A 20,395-nucleotide genomic window follows, 5' to 3' on the forward strand; every position below is an offset into this window, starting at 1 on the left:
ACTGTGATCTGAAGAGTGATTTCTCAGCAGATATGACTGATCCCAGAAACAAAATGTACTTTTCTGACTCTTAAAAAGTATTTTAGTTTCTATCCTTATCCAGAGCTGAGGGAAGACCTGGAGAGTCTCTTCTCTCCCTAAACCTCACTCATTTCTAAAGAGAGCTGCAAAGCATGGGTCAAGCTGCAATTCCACTGTGTCTCAGAAACACATACTTGCTACAACTACAAAGCAGTCTTCAGGGAAGCGCAGGGCTATGGGGTAGGAGATAAAGACACTCTAGAATGAGTTTCTTTAGTCATGTCTCTGAAAGAGGAGGCAATTAAGAGTTTCTGTTCACTCTGTCCACTAGCACGCCTTCTGCCTCTGCCTGCCACCCTTCTCTTTCCTAAACATACATCACCCTTCAATGAAAGCTTGTTCCATAGTCTAACTGTTCTCCAGAACAATCCCAAGAAGCTCGAATTAATTTGACAATTCACTTTCTTTCTTGCACAGTACATTTTCACCTGGATACTTCAGTGACCCAGTGAAGGGAAATCCCATGTCAGTCTGCTCCTGAATTCAGTAGTGCAGTCACTGATGCAATCGCCCACAAAGTAGAGAAAGTGCCTTTGCATACCCTCCACATCCTCTCTGTTTTTAATCAATAAAAAACAAGAAACAATAACCCAGCAGACTTTTGTTTTCTTCCATTGTAATGGTGAGGGAATCTGCAAAGAGCAGAGAGCAGCTGATACAAAAGGCTACCCTTGCTTATCAGGATGTAGCTACTTGGCTTGCAACATTGTCCACAATAAAGATTGAACATGAAGGGATACTGAAGATTCCCCACAGCCACCATCAAGGCCTTTCACCTCTGCACATAACAAATTTTCCAATGTAATTTAGAACAAACTAGTTTAAATTCTCCTAACATAATCAGCACAACAAATAAAACAACCAGCACTGTAGACTTTCTCCTCAGGGACAGTAAAAGAGATTTAGTTCCCTCACAGACCATATCATGCTCTGTATAAACAGGAATAAAATTGGAATAACTGTTGACTAGACTGGAGTTATTCCAACAATACACTAATCAAAATGAGATCACAGGTTAACTCAATATATAGAAATAGTGACAGCTGCTGGTTTCTATAGCAAAAAATAGTAAATAATTATCATCAGAAATACAAGCAAAAGCAACACCTATATATGATTCAATTACATGCTCCCATGAAAATTACAGGTTCATAATTCTCATTCAACTCAACTAAATTAATGGCATCCAAGCAGCAAAGTCAGCAACAAAATACTATCTCAGAATCAATCACAGAAGCAAGAGAAATTCCTACCCATTTTTTAAAATTAAAATCCCCGTTTTTAAACAGTTTTTTAAAGTTTCAAAAACACTGGTTTTAAATATCTTCAATATAATATTAAAGAATATGATTTTCCTATCAGCAGTGTCTATAACCATAAAATCAAAATCTTAAGTCGCCAACAACTAATTTTCTTTCCATTAAGGTGTTTTAAGCAGGATCGCAGTCTTTTCTTACATAAAATTCAAGTAAGACAATCTAATCCATCAGTAATGTCCTCAAGATGGCCTCATATATGCAATGAATTAAACACTCTCAAATATTTTATTTTTTCAAAGTGGCAAAGACTCACTACATCCCAATCATATTTCCCAGATGGTGTCATGAACCTCTTAACACTTCATTTCCATCATGTTCCATGTCTTGAGAAATCTGTTTTCAATCTTTCAAACACAAACAGAGCCACCGCCCTCTGTTCCCTGATGCTAGATTCAGCAGTCCCCAGCCAACATATTCTTCATATTCTTTTTAGGGTGAATAAATTCATCTCCTCCCTCATCAATCACACAGAAACCTTCAGTGACACATTCATGTTCTTCAAACTTCTTCATAAGTATATTATTTATGTCTTCTATGAAGCAATGGAGGATATGCATTCATCAGAAATAAGTAGCTTCAAGCCAGTCTAAGAAAAGCATCTGCAAAGCTGACTTGACCCTACTCTTGGTTCCAGTGTACTGGAGTTGTGACCTAGAGATACTGCTGCTTTTATATTTCAGCTAGGGACCTGCTAATTCTCAGCTCTGTTTGCTCACAACAAAGAGCTCTAGAGGAATCTAATTTCAGTTCTGAGGATTTGGCTGTGTCTGTATGTGGAAAAATACAGAATGCATTGATCTGAGTTGAAGCTCTAGAAGCTGAAATTCTATCTTTATACCTCCTTTGTCTTGCATCCAGTCATTTCATTTTAGCAAAGCATCACTATTGAGGAGAGTGTCTTCTGTCCTTCAACTATCTAACAATGACTTCGGGTCTCCCTATTGTTGTTTTTTGAGATCCACATTGTACTTAACTTCAACAATACACAATTTTCTCTCTAGTGACAGAATAAGCCATTCATTATAATCAAAGCTTTCTGGGTCTTACTTTGCATAAGAAACCTAGGACTAGACGGATCACCCAAGTCCCTGAATCCAGTGCTCTGAATGCACAATTAACCACACATATTGACATCAGCAGAAGAAGGCTTCACAGACTATCTGTTCCACATAGCTCTAACTACAAATCACAAAACACATTTAGCAGCCAATAGTAAGCTCCAGAAGTTGCCATTACGATGTGTGACATTTGAATGTGAAATTCAAAATTTTATCTTTCTTGTATATTATGTATATTATATGCCAGAACTTAGAATTCCAATGTTTGTCCCCAAACATTTCAGTATTTTTCCCAGAGTGCCCATGTAACAAAATTCATGAAGAATCAGTGGAGCTGGCTGGACTGAAAACAACGTTTTTGAAATCAACGTTCTCCCAGCTGACCACAAGTCTGCAAAACCAGGTCTTTCTTCCTCATTCCCCTTTCTCACACTCCTAGCTGTACAATAGATGGGTTTTTGACAAGTTCTTTTTCAACACCTCTGTTTGGGAGCCTAGCAATTCTGGGGAGTGAGAGATGTGTGCCTGAAAAAATCCAGCTAGAGACAGGAAACAAAGTTACTCACTACTTGCCATCTGGTAGATTATTTAGGATGAAGACCTGCATTATTATGATGAACTCTGCTCAATGTTTTCAAAAAATATTCATGAGTGCCCCAGTTCCAGAAGATACTGGGTGCTGGATTCCAAGCTGGCAGACATACTTGCCCCAGTGACGCTGATGCAAGTGCCCAAGCTCCAGCGAAAGTTACTTGCCTTTTAACGTTAAAATTACTACTGACTAGCAGCCAGAATCTGCCTTTTCACCAGGCAGGTGGAAATTTAGGTCCTTCAGTTTAACTTGTAGAACTCTGTATCTTGCTGGATTAATTTCCACCCCACTTTTGTGGGAGCTGGGAAACAAAGTGTAAGCAAGGAGAACACAAGAAACTGGTAAGCAGTTTTACCATCATCTGCCCAGAGTTCTAGGACTCCATTCCTCCTTCTGTCACAGACTTGCTACCTCGGGTGAGGCAAGTCACCTTCTCAATGAACTGTGTTCCTAATCTGCGTCCAGGGGATCTCACTTGAAGAAATGCTGGGCATTCACAGCTATCTCTAAACTTCAGCATTTTACATACTTGAAACATATGCAGTGCTTTATGCGGACAGCTGCCCGTCCTGCCATTCCCAAAATAGCTACTGCTTGGTGTTTCAAATTCAAATTTGTAGCTTTGTAGCTTACTGCCTTATGACCACCATTGGTAGCTCCCCTGCCTACAAAACAGGGATATAGTCATCCCCCACCGCAGAGGGAAATCAGTCCATTATAGACTAATTACTTGGGTTTGACTTCTCAGTAATAGGTTGTGCGTGAATAACGTCGTCCTCGGGTCTGAATAGACAATGCACAAAGCCAAACTGCACCTTTGCAAGGAGGAAACAGAATACTTAAGACCTGTTTATTAAGTTAATGGCATTCATTACATGCTTCAGAAAAAATGTTAGGAACTTCATGATCAAATAATTAAAGACTGTGCTCCATTGCACAGGTACCAGGATGGGAAATTCAGTCTGTATGGGAAACTGTCCACCTGGTATTTTATGATTTCATAGTGTTGCTTTCACAACCTTATAAATAAACGATCTCTTAACTTAATCTTTACGTACATTGCACATACAAAGTGACTATCAGCAGTGCTGCAGGCATCAGGAATGGATGCTAGCTTGTAAGCAAACACGTATCATTTCTATGCTACTATTACCTAAGTATCACAAGCGAAACAAATCCAAACTCACATCTCTCATCATTTTCACTGCTTCCCTGGTCCTTCCCAGCTTTCTTGCACACATTGCCAGCCTCCTCTTAATATAAACTAACACATTGGTGTCCCTTCCTGTATAAGAAGAAAAAGAAACAGCATTAAGATAAAAACATAAAACAAAGGTTCATTCAATATTCCAACACAAAAGGAAACATTCTTCTTGCCATTTTTTGTTCACAATCATCAATGTTTTCACAATACTTTTAATAAAAAATTACCAAATTCTGCTGATTTAGATGTGGCATAACATCACTGAAATCAGTGGAATTACTCCAGATACACAGAGGTAAAATAAGGACCCATGGGTTGGCCTTACACCTATGAAATATAAGCAGATCTTAAGGTACAGAGAACGCTATAGGGCCATCAAGTAATCAAGTGAGGCAAGGAGAACCCCTATGAAGTTAACATTGGCACAAAACTCTGGTCACACACAGCATTACATTACTTACCAATTCACATACATGGTTAAGACAAGGGCATCCATGAAAATGCACGTTATATCCTGCCTTTTTTGTAAGTTATGAAGTATATGCTTGTTAACATGAGATGTAGCAAAACAAATCCTCATCCTCTAGCAGTCTTTTTCTTAATGATTAGAAGAATTTTCCATTTACAGAGCCTTTACCTGTTACCCAGTCATCATCTTCAAATTCCTCACTCTGCTAATTATGGATGGCAAATTAGTATGTTTCAGATATGACAGTCCTATGTACTGGAAGATGCCCTAACAGCAAAGATGACAGAAACTAAACAGCTGCAACAATTATTCTCTTGGAGAATTCTTACTTGTTTAATTTCTCATTCTCTTCCCTGTAATTCCAATGTGAACTCTTAACATGCTTCTGGACCAACAGGAAATGAGCGGATAGCTAATCATCTATAAAATTATCGTATCATGAAAACATAAGACACCTGCTACAAATTATCTTTGTGTATAGTATGCAGTCTGTAAAGACTGTAGTCTGTTCCTAACATTTTAAAGTCTTTCATAACAAGAACAAGATGTGCACTGAAAACATTCCAAGTACCTACAAATTGTTTTAAAGCTGTGATTAAAATTTTCAGACAGATTAAGCAGCAGGTTGAAAGGTCTGACTTTAGAAGAAAAAATAAATAAGGGAGGAAAGGAATTCCTTTAGCTGTATTTTATATTATGTAATTCCTTATCTCTGCAATGATTCCTATATATTTAATAAACAATTTATTAGTTACATCTGTTTCAACATGTTTATGTAGTGTAGCTAAGAGGTATATATTTCTGGCCAAGCTCCCTTTCAGTCTTTTCAGAAGGAATACTCAAAAGAAATCTACTTACTATGAAATCAAGATAACATTTCAGGCCAAAATTTTCTGAGGTGACTAATGATTTGGGGTGACTAACATGAGCCACCTCAAAAAGATTGCCTGCGCTTTCTATAAACTAGTACCTTTTGGAAGAGGTTAAGTTGGGTGCTCAAAGTCATTATTTACTCTTAAAATGCTTCACTGTGAGGGTGGTGAGACACTGGAACAGGTTGCCCAGAGAAGCTGTGGCTGCCCCCTCCCTGGAAGTGTTCAAGGCCAGGTTGGATGGGGCTTTGAGCAACCTGTTCTGGTGGAAGGTGTCCCTGCCCATGGCAGGGGGGTTGGAACTAGATGATCTTTTAGGTCCCTTCCAACCCAAACCATTCTATGATTCTATGAAAATTCATGGTCTAACATAAAATACTGTATGAAGGAGAGCACATGAATAAACAGAAACATAGAGCAATATGCTGTTGTTAAAGAAATTACATAGTGTTTTTCACCTGTAAAAGATTAAATGCCCACTCTTCATCCTGAAGTTAACTTCAAGGGCCAGAAATGGAATGACAGACATCTCAGAACCATGGAACTGCAACACATCTGTCTGTGGTCCTTCCTCTCCACCTTTGAAACCATGCAGAAGTCCAGCACATAATCAAGAGAATCCTACTTGAAGCACCTGTGTCCAAGGCATCATCTGAGGCTGGAACTTCTCTAACTTTTGTGGGTGTACACTGACATTATCAAGGGCAGACGGGGTGGTATAGAGAAGTGCAACAATCTAGCCCCTCCTGAAGCCGCAGTCAGAGCTGGCAGCCACTTTTCAGCCCCTCCTGCTCTGTGGCAATGCACAGTTTTGCAATTCAATTGGTTACTTCCTCTGCTGTAATACTGAAGGTTCAGGGTGTCAAATTTGATGATGACAGTAGCCATCTAGCACAGACAGGTTACAAAAATACCATACTTATATTTGCCTGCACAAACTTAACCAGGTTATCTTGGACATAAGCATCATGACAGTGTTTAATTACTCTTAGTGTGCATCTTTCATAGAATTGCTGTCATTTTCTATGCTCAGGATGGATTGAGTGCAGAAATTAAGGTTTCACAGACAACCATAAGCTTGCTAGAGCCTGAAAGTTGCTTCAGGGTCCCAGCTGCTCTATATTTTTATTTTCACCAAAAATAGGCAAATAATACTAAATATCATTTTATAACCAACAAATGTTTAAAATAAGCTTTTATAAAACCTCAGGTTTTCAGGTTTAGGCTTGCGTACACTTGAAACTAGAGATCACAGACAATTTCACTGTATACAATTTTTATCAGCAATCTTCAAATTATGCGAGATAGCCAGAGGCTGTGAATTCAGGTCCTGAGAAACTTGAAGATGCCCAAAGTATGTTAGTGCTTGTACTTATGTAATTAATTGGTATTATTTTTGCCTGAGGTAGTCTAGAAATAACCTAGACTGTTTTATTTATCTTTTTGTTCATGTACTGGCAGTGAACCCTCATGTATTTCTTAGGTTTAAGAAGCATCTAATAAACATCATCACAGCAGCTAAATCTGCTTATTCAAAATTTTTAAGAAATCTAGACTTTCAGTTAGAGCACTGTATTATTGCACTTGCTAATTTTTATGTTTCTGTGACCTTTCTTAATGTATGCAACTAACTTTTCAAATGTCACACTGGTTAATGGGTCTCACTAACTTTTACATAGAACAATGTGTTGTACAAATTTACCCTCACAGCTGATGGAAAAAAACTGGCAAAGCATCACTTCACGCCTGTTTCTATCATTCTTTTCAGCCTTTTCACAACAAGAGCCCATGTTTTCAAAATGGCTAAAAGCACTTCAGTGCAACTTCCTAAAACAGTGTCCAGCATTTTCTGAATATCAGACTGCTTTCAGCTCTCCTACTTTTTATTTTCTGTTAAGTGCATGCTACAGTATTTTCTGCCATGACAAAGAAAAGGTGCATCTGTAATCTGAGCATTGCTAGCTCAGCAACAGAATCAAGCAAAAACACTGAAACAGAATAGTCTGGCTCTAGAGCCATATTCCAGCCAATGTTAAATACTGAGTACATAGTTCTGAGAGGGAAAAAAAAAAACCACCTCAAAAATCAAAGAACTCTCCAGAACTTCTCTCCCTTTAGAAACAGCTATTCCCTCCAGAGAAACTTACTGTGTTGGGCTTCATACTGGGCACCATGGTGCTGTAGCTGCTGACTGCGCCTGTAACAGCCCTCTCCAGCTTTCAGAGCTTGCTTGAACAGCTTCTCTGCTTCTACAATTGTCGTTGCTTCCTCTTCAGCCAAGAGAATATAGGCAGTAGCACACCTGCAAAAATATCAGAGGAAAAACCATGAGAAAGTTGCATGAAGTAAAAGCTATACAAAGAAATGCAGACTGGCAAGGGTGTACCAAATACAGAGGCAATGAAGTTTTGTCCATATACCTTTCTGTTGAACTAGTCTGACGAATAAATATTGCGGCAACCTACAGCTTCTCTCATTTGTAGATACTGTATCACTCAGCCACTTGAATAAACCTATTGACAACTGCCCCAGAAAGCAAAGCACTGTCTCACCAAGCAATCGTGGCCTACATCACTGAAACTCCTTCTGGAAACCAAGACTAGTTTTATGCACTATTGTTTTAACACAAAACGTCTCCATTACTGTAATGGTATGAAAAGAATCAATAGACCTATAACACTTGCCATATGCAAAGAACAGATTATAAATATAATTGTATAGATTAAAAAACAAACAACACCATCCCCTCCAAAAACCAAACCAAACCCAGGAAAGGAGCTTTAGAAATACACAGAAAGGTGAAATGCATGGTGGCAGTCACCTCATCCAGCTTTTAGCTGTCTGATTTAGATCTCTTAACTATCTGTGCCCCTCCACTTCCATCAAGAAGCATCTTCACAAAGCCATTCATTTCACACGTTTAAACATCTCGCTAAGAATAGGGTGAATTGCTGAATGGAGGTGCCTCTCTCATTGACTATAGAGGGAGCCCAGGCAACTACTTTAAACTCAGTGGCCACATTTTTAGCAGCTGAAGTTAGGTGGATAGCCTGTTGACTTCTTTACCATACAAAGCACACTGCTGGTAAGATTATTCTTTATACAGAAATAGAATTGGGCTGCAGCTGCCTTTGGTTGCATTTCACAAAGAGTCATCAGCTGAGGAACAGGAAACAGGTCTGCATGAAAACAAGATTCCAGGAACCAGTACTTGCTGTGGGCCAACCAGCTGAAAAGCAGCTTGGCAGAAAAGGACCTGGGGGTCTTGGTGGACACCAAGTTCAACATGAGTCAACAATGTGCCCTTGCCGCAGAGAAGGCGAATGGTATCCTCAGCTGCACTAGGAGAATTGTTGCCAGCAGGTTGAGGGAGGTGATCCTTCCCCTCTGCTTAGTACTGGTGAGGCCACATCTGGAGTGCTGTGTCCAGTTCTGGGCTCCCTGGTACAAGAGAGATATGGACAGACTGGAGAGAGTCCAGTGAAGGGCCATGAAGATGATTAGCTGGAGCATCTCACATATGAGGAAAGGCTGAGAGGGCTGGGACTGTTCAGCCTGGAGAAAAGATGGCTCAGGGGGGATCTCATCAATGTTTGTAAATACCTGAATTGAGGGTGCAAAGAGGATGGAATCAGGCTCTTTCTAGGGGTGCCCAGTGACAGGATCAGAGGCGGTGGGCACAAACAAAAATACAGGAGGCTCTGTCTAAACATCAGGAAACACTTTTTTACTGTGAGGGTGATTGAGTTTTGGCACAGGTTGTCCAGAGCTGTTGTGGAGTCTCCCTCCTTGGAGATATTCAAAAGCTGCCTGGACATGGTCCTGTGCAACGTGCTGTAGGTGGCCCTGCTTGAGCTGGGGGGTTGAACCAAACGACCTCCAGAGGTCCCTGCCAACCTCAGACATTCTGTGATTCTGTGACACATGAGTAGCACAAGATAGGCTTACAGCTCACTTCTGCAAAAGCCTTTTATGCTACATGCTCTCTCAGTTAAACTTCTGTCCAGGAACAAACAATTATTTTTCTCCTTCTGATGAAACATGTGAAGGACAATCCGTGAGGCACTGGTTTATGGAATTCTAGAACGCAGTAATCTCTGACAGCAACCTAAGGGACTCTCTCCACTTTATACACTTTGGCAACATTTATACAGTTTGCCATGCCAGTAAAGTATCACAGCATTGAGTTTATTGTGGGACCTCTGAATACTACACTTCTCATTGAGAAAATAAATAATGGACTCAAAGACCAAAAGTCCCAGAAAATTACATCATATTCTCTCACACTATGAAATGAATATTTTAGAAGGTGTTTATGAGTCCCTTCTTTCTTGCCTCTGTTCAGGATGACTGAGAAATCCAAAAGGGAACTCTCCACCTCATAAATGCATATTTCATATGCTCATCAGGAGGCAACTTAATTAACACTTTGCTATGCTGATCCAAAGCCCACTGACATCAATGGGAAGACTCCCATTGTCATCACTGCCCTAAGGATCTTCTGGGTGGCTAGCACAATGTGCAGCTGTGCTTTTTTCCTCCCATTGCAGGCCTTCCTGTGACAGGCCTGTAATCATGGTTAAAAATTACTGTAGCAAAACCCCTGCCTTAAGCTATCATCAAATGGATTTTTAAATGACAGGATAAATGTTAATGTTGTTGTCACTCACTCATTCAGTTCCAAAGCTTCATGTGCTGCAGAAATTCGGGCTTGGGGGTTTCTCTCTCTCCAGGCTTTCTGCATTACTATTCAATAAACAAAGCAGAACAGGGGCGTATCAGTCATTACAGCGTTAACAAGGAGAATCTACTGCATTATAACAACAAAATTTATTGCTCTCAGCCTGACTCACTCCGATGCACTTCAAACAGCTCAGTGATCACTCAAAAGATACATAATCAACATGAGCTTTTGTCCCAGATACTCAGCTTTATTTTTTCATTTAATTAATTTATTTTCCATGGGAAAGTCTGGCTAAGAGATCATGCCATCTGCACTGTCACATACAGAGGTGACAAGCAGCTTTTTCCTCTTGGGGTAGTAGATTCCACAGGGCACAAAAGAATATATGGATAGTTGGGATTCGCATTCTAGTTCCTTACTGTGCTGTTGCGTTATGTGAATATTAAATGGAAACAACATCCAGGCTAATCAGACCACCTTATAGTTAGGCCATCGAGTTCAGAAAATAAGATTCATGTTTATCTTGTGTCAAAAAAGCACAGTATCTTCTCCTTTGTAATTATGCCCTCAGAATGGGGTGCCCAACCATCAGTACCTCTCCTTTCCTAAGAGACAAAGAAGATTTGTCTCTTCAGAGGCAAATTCTGACGACTGAAATCATTGTCGTACATTTTTAGCAGAACCAAAGTCTGCACATGGACTTAACAGTAAAGGCTTAATACAACTAAATCTGCTTATATCAAAATCAGTTGTAAATATGTCGTTCCCATTCTTTACAGAGCTTCTAACTACGTCGGGGAACGAAACACAGGACTCAAGTTTTACATAAGCTCTCTCTCTTCTGTCAGCGTAGACTAAATAGGACGTGGACAATGTAACTCAACATACTACACGGCAGCTGGAGGCAAATTAAGCTATACACGTTTGAAGCCACTGCAAGAAACAGGAGGAAAAACCAAGTCTTTACACTTGCAAATGGTACCTTGAGTGACTTCAGCAAGAAAGTAGAACAAAATAGTGACACAAATTAGATAGTTTATACCTATATAGATATTTGCCCAGATCTGGAATACTATGAATCCAACAGCAATGGCCTTCCAGGCACTATCAGACTTTTGTCTTTCCTTATCTACTATGTCTGACTGCATTTTTCTTGCGTCAGTTTAAACCAACCATTAACCTATTAGCAAAAACAGTTGTTCACAAGGTCTCTTACTAGCGTCTGCAGGCCGTAAATGATCCGTGTCACATGTAAAGAATGTCTGATGGTCCTGTGCTGAAAGATTCATATCGTAGTAAGTCAAAGGTTCTCTTCCTGTTACCCATGTATACCTGCAAACATGCCAACAAAGAGACATTTTGTTTAATGAGGTCACATTCAGCAAAATGAATCTAGAAAAGAATCCTAGATGTTAGAGATGGGCATAGCCCACTAAGTTCACCCAGCCAAACTCCTAACCAACATACATTTCATTTCACTGTACTGGGATGGAGCAACAGTAGTTGAACCTGAGCTAATGAGGATGTTGGAAAGCACACACAGGAAACCAGTTATGCACATATTCAAACATTAAGACTACATGGATATAATTCATTAGGTTGTTTGCTATAACTGATTTGAAGCAAATTACTGTATTAACAGTACCAGGTACATCGCGCTTAGGTTTTTCCATTTTTTTATGTCACCAAGAATTGCAGAAATAACAAGTGCATGAACATAAATTTAAATTCCTTTTCATTCTGCAATTCTTACAAATGACAGAAAAATCTGGTATGAGCGCATGTGTCCATGGGTGTCTTTGTTTTTCCATCTCTGAGTTAGCTTAATGGAAAAGTAGAGTTAAGGTCCTTAACCCAGTACTATGCCTGAAACTGTAACATCATAGCACTTACCGATTATATTCGGCTCCTCTGAACAGATTTAAAGGATTTCGCCAGACTTTGCATTCTGTCATAAACAGAAACACACGATAATGAATCTCTCCCAAATTACAATGGTACTTGAGATTTATCAGAAACATCAGTTACCTTCTAATAAGCCTTATCAAATGGCTTTTATTTTTTATAAGTGCAAATGGAAGAAAAAAAAAATAAATCAAGAGCATAGAGATGCAGGTAACCAGACTGTTCTTCCTTTTTAAATGATACTTTCATTATAAATCAGTGTCAACAGATGTAATCATTCCAGACAAATAACCACTAACAAAGCACCAAATGCCAGATGAAAAGATAATACTGATTAGTGCCAGAACTCACATCTACTATAATGCAGAACTGAAGAGGGATCACACTGAGTTATTGAACTGAAAACCAGCAATTAACTCAGTCCCTATGGACTTATTATTTCTACAGAAAAACTTCACTGTCCAGTTAATACTGCAAATCACTGAGAATCTCAGCTACAGTTGCCAAATTTAATTCCTTCTTAGCTCGTGAAGTAAAAATCCATGACAACATCTGCTGATCTTACTTAAGTTACAAGCATCTCAGGGTTGACAAAGGATGATGGCAGAGAAAAGTCCATTGCATTGCAAAGGTTTGGGAACACTAAAAACATTCATACATTTCTCTCAGGGGTAAAAAAATGCCAAATTCTTTGCACTACAGGTAGGAAGAGATAAGAAAATCCATAACAGTGTAATTTAGAACAGAACTCAAAAAAAAAAAAAAAAAATCACAAAAACTCAATTTCTATAGCATTTGAAAAGGTAAGGTCTAGATTCTGACTCTTCTTCCTTTAATTTAATACTAGACTTGTTCTCTTCATTTCAACAAAGACAATTCACTCCAGTGAAGGTGAAACCGGAATCAAACCCAGTATTTACACAAAGACTGACTGAGAGGCAGCATGTCGTTCCACCACAGATCTGCTACTGGATGACCCCTCACGTGGTGCTCTGCAAAAACTCATCAGTAGCATGGGCCGTGCAGTATTTCACCAGCTGCTTTCCACCACCGAAAGTCAACCAGCACATTTTTCCCTATGAAATTTTCTGACATTGTTTCTAAAGAGATCACAGCAACAGTTTTCTTGTGGCATGTTGAGTCAGCAGGGTACCCTACTTTATACAACACTGGTAAGTATATGCCTGCTCCCTTTATGCCTGTTCCATCAAAGAAAGACAGAAATACAGAACGGCAAGTCAAGCCCTTCTCTTTTCTCACGGACATAGCTCCCACTTTTGAGTATGAGGCTAAAGCAGCACAGAGAGAAAGCATTTTACATAAATTATTTGCAGTAACATAATGACACCCACAGCTACACAAAAACTAGTCAGGTAGCGTAGGAGGTGGGTCCTCAGCTTGGTGCCCCAATCACCTAACACGTGCATGAAACAGAGACATGGGAACGGGAAGATGTTTGGGAAGAGAGCATTGATTATACATCTGCATCTTTCAACTAACCATTTCAGCAGGTAGCTAATACTAGAAAGCACCACTGGTTTAGTCAGCAGAAGTGCTCAATCAACATTCAGCTGTTCTGTTGTGCAGCCAGAGGATATGGCTGTTTGACAGGCTTCAATCTGATAGTTTTTACCCAATACGACTATCAAACCATTGTAAATATTAACTCAACATCAGCCTTCTCAGATCCAGCGGTACAATTCAATGACTTGGCTTACTCTATTTGCAACCAACAAGATTAGGCAACAACTATTTGATCACAGTGACACCATTCTTCTTGCTCATCTTATTTAAAGTGGCTATACTTTACCTATGCAGTACTTCAGCACTGTACCAGGGAAAGGTGGAATCAGGAAACAAAAAGGGGAAGTGAAGAAGGTATTTTATCAGCACCTCCTGTCCTGGGGTTAGTTTGGCATCTGCCTGGCTAGTTAAACACGTGCTCTTTGTTCCTTTTGTCTTGGTATCTGTGGATACCACAGTCTCAGTACAACAACCATTCTTCTGACCTTTCTGAAGACAAAGATACCTACTGCAATATTCTACCATAGTTAAACATCTACATAGGAAAACATGGTGAGACAAGTGAAAAACTCATCTTCACCTTGTTGGACAGTGAAAGAAACATCCCAGTGTTGATGCATGGTAAACCGAAAAGGTTGCCTTTTCTGTTACATTACAAACTAATAACATAACTATGTCCTTATTTTACATAAGCAATTAGGATTTATTGAAGATTAATCTTTCAGCTCCTTGTTCAATGATCACGTTTTGAGCACCAATATCTTTCTGAAGGCACAAATAACAGGCTATCCATACAGACACACTATCCAGAGACACTGTGAGAGTCCCAACCCATAGACTCAGGTGCCAATGCACTGAAAGCAAACACGCTCCTTGACTATTTGTTTATATCAGAAAAGTCAAGATGCTTGGGTGAACCTCATTAGTCCAAATAATGTGTCTTCTGCTTTAAAATGATGGGAGTTATTTCAGAGCTGCTGAAGTGTGACTGAGAGCGTTGATGAGTGCACACAGGTGTTTCCAAGCCATCCCATGCTTTCTGCCAGTCCATCCAAATCTAATATATTGGACCATGCAGTGCTGCTGTTCACAGCCTCTCCTCAGATGGGAATGGCAACAGCTGAATTTGCTGTGCTATATGGAGGCTTCCCTAAGTAGAAATACTCAGTAGAGAGCAAGGTTTTTTGAGGCCACCTATTTTATTTAACTTGTAAGTTCAAAGCTAATTTTTGTTTGCTTGTTTTCATGAATGCTAAAGGGCAGAAATAAAATTTGCCAGGTACAGACACAGGCACCTCAGCTGCTAAACAATAATGTTTTCTCCATAACTGAATTTGGGTTTCTTTCATTCACTTTTTTTCACTTGTTAATTCCAATATATTTTAAAAGTCTGCAGAGGAAATAAATTTAATGAAACCATAATTGATTCTAGGGCCACACCCCTAATGAAAGTTGAAGTAATTTCCAATATTAAGATTATGGCCTGTATGCCAAGCTAGGGCTGAAATAGGTAAACTTTGTTTTACAGATGAGGAACACAAGCCGAGATGCTCCTGCCCTGACTTTCTTTAACAGTCAGTATCACCAACTCAAGCCACAAGCAATAGTATTTCAGCATCTTCATTACTCACAGGCTAAGTTTTCGATTCATCCCCCCCAGGTAGCTGAGTCACCCAAGCAGAGAGAAAAGTTCCCCTGGGACTCCTCTTCAGTCCACCAAGATCAGTGCTTGGGGGGCTGATTCATTTGAGGCAGGCTGGCCTGTCTCTCAGAGGAACCATCCCCAGGCAACCAGGCACCTGACTCAAAGTGCCTCAGCAGAACTCCAAACCTGTGATGTGAACAAACTGACCTGCAGAGATCATCCTCCGACCCCAAAGCTGTAACAGGACTCAAGCTGCCTCAGTTCAAAATTGACATTCTCTCCTTCATCACATAAAAGCTGATTTCTTCTGATTTAACACTGTCTTTTTCACCAGAGCAAGTAAATTTGTATTTATTATAGTAATATATAAACACATAACAAAAATTACAACTCGTACATTTATACTGCTTATATAAGGCTCTCAAAACACCTCCTCAATCATATGTTTATTCAGAATAATCATATGCACTAGGAAAGAAACCCCAGAGTGTCAAGGTCAACTTTAAAGGCTTGAAGGGCTTAGCATCAGACACCTTCAGCCTGATTTGCAGCACCTACTCCTTACACTGAAACTCATAAGGGCTGTGAATGTCTGGAAGCTCACTAAAATTGAGCCCCAAATGCCTGAAATCAGGTCCCCTAAACTGGAGGCCTTTTTAAAAAACCTGACTACATTATGACTTGCCCAAAGTCACAAATCAAATTGGTAGCAGAGTCAGGGACAGAACAAGCCCTTAAGCTGTTAAAAGTCACAGTGCTTCCATTTACTAAAGTGAAATCCAAATGTTGTTTAGATACTACCTAATTTATCTAAAAAATAAAGTGATACAAAAGCAGATGAGCATTCCCAACATCTTTTTCTGATTCTATTTTTTTCACAGTGTTGGTTTATTCAAAAGAATTTAAATAAAAATACCACCTGCCTTTAGAAATTGTACTGTAGAAAGAGCACATGCAGTTTAGCAGGGCTTTCAGAACAAGGGGGAAATAGATGCATTAGCAATACAGCCTGAGCAATAAACGCTGCAGGAATTTGGAAAGATATAATTAGTCACAGCAACTAATGAAGCAGCTTTGCCTTTTATTTGACAACAAAACAAGTTTAAAGGAAGCCTTATCTGGTCTCACAGCTCAGCATGAGATGATATTTGTACCGTGGACCTACAGCACGCCACCGAAGGTGTGCCTAGCTTTTGCTGCCACAACGGGCCTGGGCAAAAGTCGAGCATGGCACCCTTGGATGAGGTAAATGTGGGGTGTTTTGGGGCAGGAGAGCTGCACAGCCATTGTGCCAGGCAGCTGAGGCTCAGCCACCACCCAGCAGCTTCATCCTGCATCCAGTTCCACCCAGCTCAACAGACCCCCGAGGTAACAGCCCCTTATGTCTCTCCTCAGGCATATAAAGGACATTTTCCCCGGCGCCGGGTGACCCGGGGCAGAGGAACCTTGAGAAGCAAAGTTTCAGCTTTACACCGCCTCGAAAGCCGAGGGAGAGGCGGCAGCCCCCGCCGGCGGAGGGGTGAGGGTGAGGGGTGAGGGTGAGCGCCGCCCGCCGCCCCTCACCTGAGACGCTCTGGCGGCTGGAGTCCGCGTCCCCGTTGGCGGCGCTGGCGGTGCTGGGCGCGCTGTTGTCCACCCCGCCCAGCAGAGGACGCAAGTGGCTCACCGAGACCTGCTCGATGAAGGAGGTGCCGTACTTGCGGAAGTACCACCACTCGAAGATCTGCAACAGACAGCGACAGCGCCGCAAGTCAGCGCCCGGCCTGGCCCGGCCCGGCCCGCCCCGCCCCGCGACCCGAAACGGGAACCGCCGCAGGCGGGCGGGCGGCGGCCCCCTCCCGCCGCACCCGGGGGGAGGCACCTGCCGCCGCCTTCCCCGCCCCAGGACCACCGAGGCCGCAGCGGCCGGCCGGCCCCCCTCCCTGTGGCATGCTGAGAGGTTAAATTTGATCCAAGTTCATGCCAAATCTGGCAAATCGCTTTAAAAACCTGGTGTACAGGAGGACAAAAATCTCAATCTTGTCAGCAAAAAAATGTGTTTGATTGTTTTGGGTTTTTAAAAATTACTTCTTTTAAAGGCATTTAAAGTTGGTAGGAGCATTCCTCTAAATTGTCTTCTGGAAAAAAACAGTTCAGCTCCATCCCGTCTGACATCAGCCACGTAAATGGGATGCTGCAGTCAGGACTCTGCTCTCGCCTCACCTTTCCCCAGCTCCCTCTGCAGTCAAGGGAAACTGAGGAAAAGCAGGTGTGTGCTTGTTTTCCCAGTAATGCTTCCAAAGGAATTTACTGAGTTGAATTTGAAAAATGTTACAAATACCAAGCAAACTCCAGGAAGCTGAATCCTGTTCCTTTTAGGATTCTTTTTTCCCCAACTGAACTGTGTTTTGTTTTGTTTGGCTGACTTGGGCTGATTCTGAATTAATTTTATTTTTAAGCTTTTGGTTCAGCTAGCAGAAAAAATTATTATTTACAGAGCTTTACTTGGAAAATCATTCCACAGCCAAAAGAATCCCTTGTAATTGAAATTATATACATATATATATCAGTGGTATTTTCACAATGAAATTACATTCTTGGGTAAGAATACACATCTCTCAGGAAACCACATGGACTTGAAAATGAAGACTATTTCATATAAATAGGGAAAAGGTTTTGACTAAAAACTGTAAAGGCACACACGCTTATAATGAGTATGTAAAATGAGTGTATTTTGCAGTTGCACTTGAATCATCACACAAACATCTATATACCAGCTGGAACAAATTTGTAATATTGATTGCACTAGGAATAGTGAACAACCTTTGCCCATTCTTTATTACTTGGTGTCTCCATGTTTTATGCCAGTGCTGAAAGCTTTTACAAAATCTCTGAAAAAAAAATTATTTATTAATTCTTACAACAACTAGGCACAATCAGCAAGTGAAAGGATTGCATTCACATCTTTGACACCATCAGTGCACTGTCGAGCAGGTTCTGGCGGGCCAGCCAGGAGCCCGCAGGCTCTGCAAGGCCTCTTAGGAGTCTGCCTGCTGCAAAGAGGTTCAGGCTGGGCTCCACACTCTCCCTCCCACAGTATTTTTTCATCTTTAAGTTCTCTTGAGCTCTTTATATAATTGAACTGACTTCTGTCTTACTTTATTTTTTTCCCCCTTTAAACTATTCCATAGGGGAAAAACAGAAGATTAACCTTCTGGCACAGTAAGAAAATGTTCCTTTCCAAAGGGTACTCCAATGCATTCTGCAGTGGGGCTTCCCCTGAATTCAGCTGTGTTGTTAAAGTGTCTACAACATTCATCCGGAGGAAGCTGACCCTAGCTGCACTGGAATGGAGGGGGAATGTAGCTGGTGGCCACTTGAGACAAGTTCACACAAGAGTGCATGGCAGCCCTGGAGATCACTCAGTCCCCAAAACAATCTAACGGCTCTTCTAGGAGACATCAACAAGGAAGAATGGAGCAGTCTGATGAGGAGCAGGCAGAAGCGCTATGTGAACACATAGAGGTCACAAGCACTTGGGAAGATGGCCACAGAGAAACCAGAACATAAACACACCCAGATCTTTGTGAACTCTATGTCCCAGGCAAATCACTGAAAACCCACACAGCACGGAGTTCCTCCTTACATAGTCTCCACAGCGCATTTGTCGCTGTGCCCGTTCCATCAGCACACGCTTGCAGCCGTGTCCAGGTGGGGGTCCTGGGAAGCCAGGGACAGAACGCTGAGGACTATCACTGAACAGTTGCCCCTGCACTGCTGATACACTTCCTCTGGCATGCACCACTGCCTCCAGTGAACAGGGAGCTGGCACAGGTGAGCCAGCTTTGGTTTTAGCTGTCCTCATGGTCTTAATCACACAACACTTTCTAAAGGGTTTAGAATTTAAATCTTATGATCTAAGAGAGCATCATAACCTAAGCAGGCAGCTTGTGGCTGACCATGAGAGAAAGGCCGTGCCATGAGATGCAGTCACAGATCTGCTGTGAGCATCTGTTTCTGTTTTATCTTTGGAAACTTTGAAGCTTGAACAAATCAAGGCACACAAGCCACAGTTCTACCTGCCCAAGGCCTCAGAGGGAGTGGCTGTTAGGAATCAAACATTATAGTCTTGTGCTGAGGCAAGGGACACTCAGTAAGAGTATCACTGTAACACAAGTCAGGGACTGAAGTACAGCTGCCAGACTGGCTGCTCAAAACTCTTGGCAGTTATAGACCATATCTAACAAGCTTCATACTTTCTTTAAGAGAAGAAAAACAAAGATTTTTCAAAATGTGCTAATAAATTCCTGCTCATTATTTCAATCATAATCAGCTTTTAGATAAAAAGTCAGTAAAACCCAGAGAGGGAGAGTGAGCAGCACAAGCGCATGCTTGAGCCCACTTGCCCTGCACAAATGTATACCAGATGGAAAACTGTCACACTGAATTTCAACGAAACTCAGGATACAAGCAGAAAGAATGTATATATATGTGGTCGCTACTACAGTTCATCTGAGTGACTGGAACTTGCTAGAACATGTAATACAGCTGTCAGTCTGCCTCCCTAGACTTACAAATACATTAATTACTTAAAAAAATTAAATTGTTTAAGGCAGCTCTGAAAATATCTGCGATGTTGAGCGAATCCAGTGCCAGGAAACATCAGCCAGATCTCAATGCATATGGTCTCTTAGAAATTAAAGCCATAAATGATCATCATAATAAGCCTTTGCTTGGAGTGATTTATTCAGGGTGTATGAGAAGGTAATCTGGTACTGAAGTCAAAACAATAAATTCTCTTCGCAGAATTTTTGTACCTTTCTCAGACAGCGTAAGCTGTTCTGAAACCTGATTTCTATAAATCAAATTTGATTTCTAACTGCACCAGCTCTAGTTTGAATGTGAAGTCAACAAGCTTTTGACAGTTCAGCAGATGAGAGATCATCTGGCAGAATAATAGCTGACTACACAAGGATTAATTAGCCATTGAAATAGATGTGGATCAGAGAGGAAATTAAGGAGAAAGATCATTTCTGCACCACTTCTGAAAGAAAAGGCCACCT

General features: G+C 40.9%; 1 protein-coding gene across 4 annotated transcripts in view; it reads right to left on the bottom strand.

Annotated features, from left to right (window-relative positions):
- ST7 (suppression of tumorigenicity 7) overlaps nucleotides 1–20,395 on the bottom strand; it is a 157,602-nt gene that overhangs the window by 44,829 nt on the left and 92,378 nt on the right. For all 4 annotated transcript variants that reach the window (XM_074870211.1, XM_074870212.1, XM_074870214.1 and 1 more), the window contains 6 exons: nucleotides 16,917–17,076; nucleotides 12,173–12,227; nucleotides 11,496–11,611; nucleotides 10,266–10,341; nucleotides 7,743–7,897; nucleotides 4,238–4,335 (listed from right to left, as the gene is read on the bottom strand). In XM_074870211.1, coding sequence (XP_074726312.1) covers nucleotides 4,238–4,335; nucleotides 7,743–7,897; nucleotides 10,266–10,341; nucleotides 11,496–11,611; nucleotides 12,173–12,227; nucleotides 16,917–17,076 — 660 coding nt within the window. The remainder of the gene's footprint in view (nucleotides 1–4,237; nucleotides 4,336–7,742; nucleotides 7,898–10,265; nucleotides 10,342–11,495; nucleotides 11,612–12,172; nucleotides 12,228–16,916; nucleotides 17,077–20,395) is intronic.

This window comes from Strix uralensis, chromosome 5 (assembly GCF_047716275.1).
Source record: "Strix uralensis isolate ZFMK-TIS-50842 chromosome 5, bStrUra1, whole genome shotgun sequence".
NCBI lineage: Eukaryota > Metazoa > Chordata > Aves > Strigiformes > Strigidae > Strix > Strix uralensis.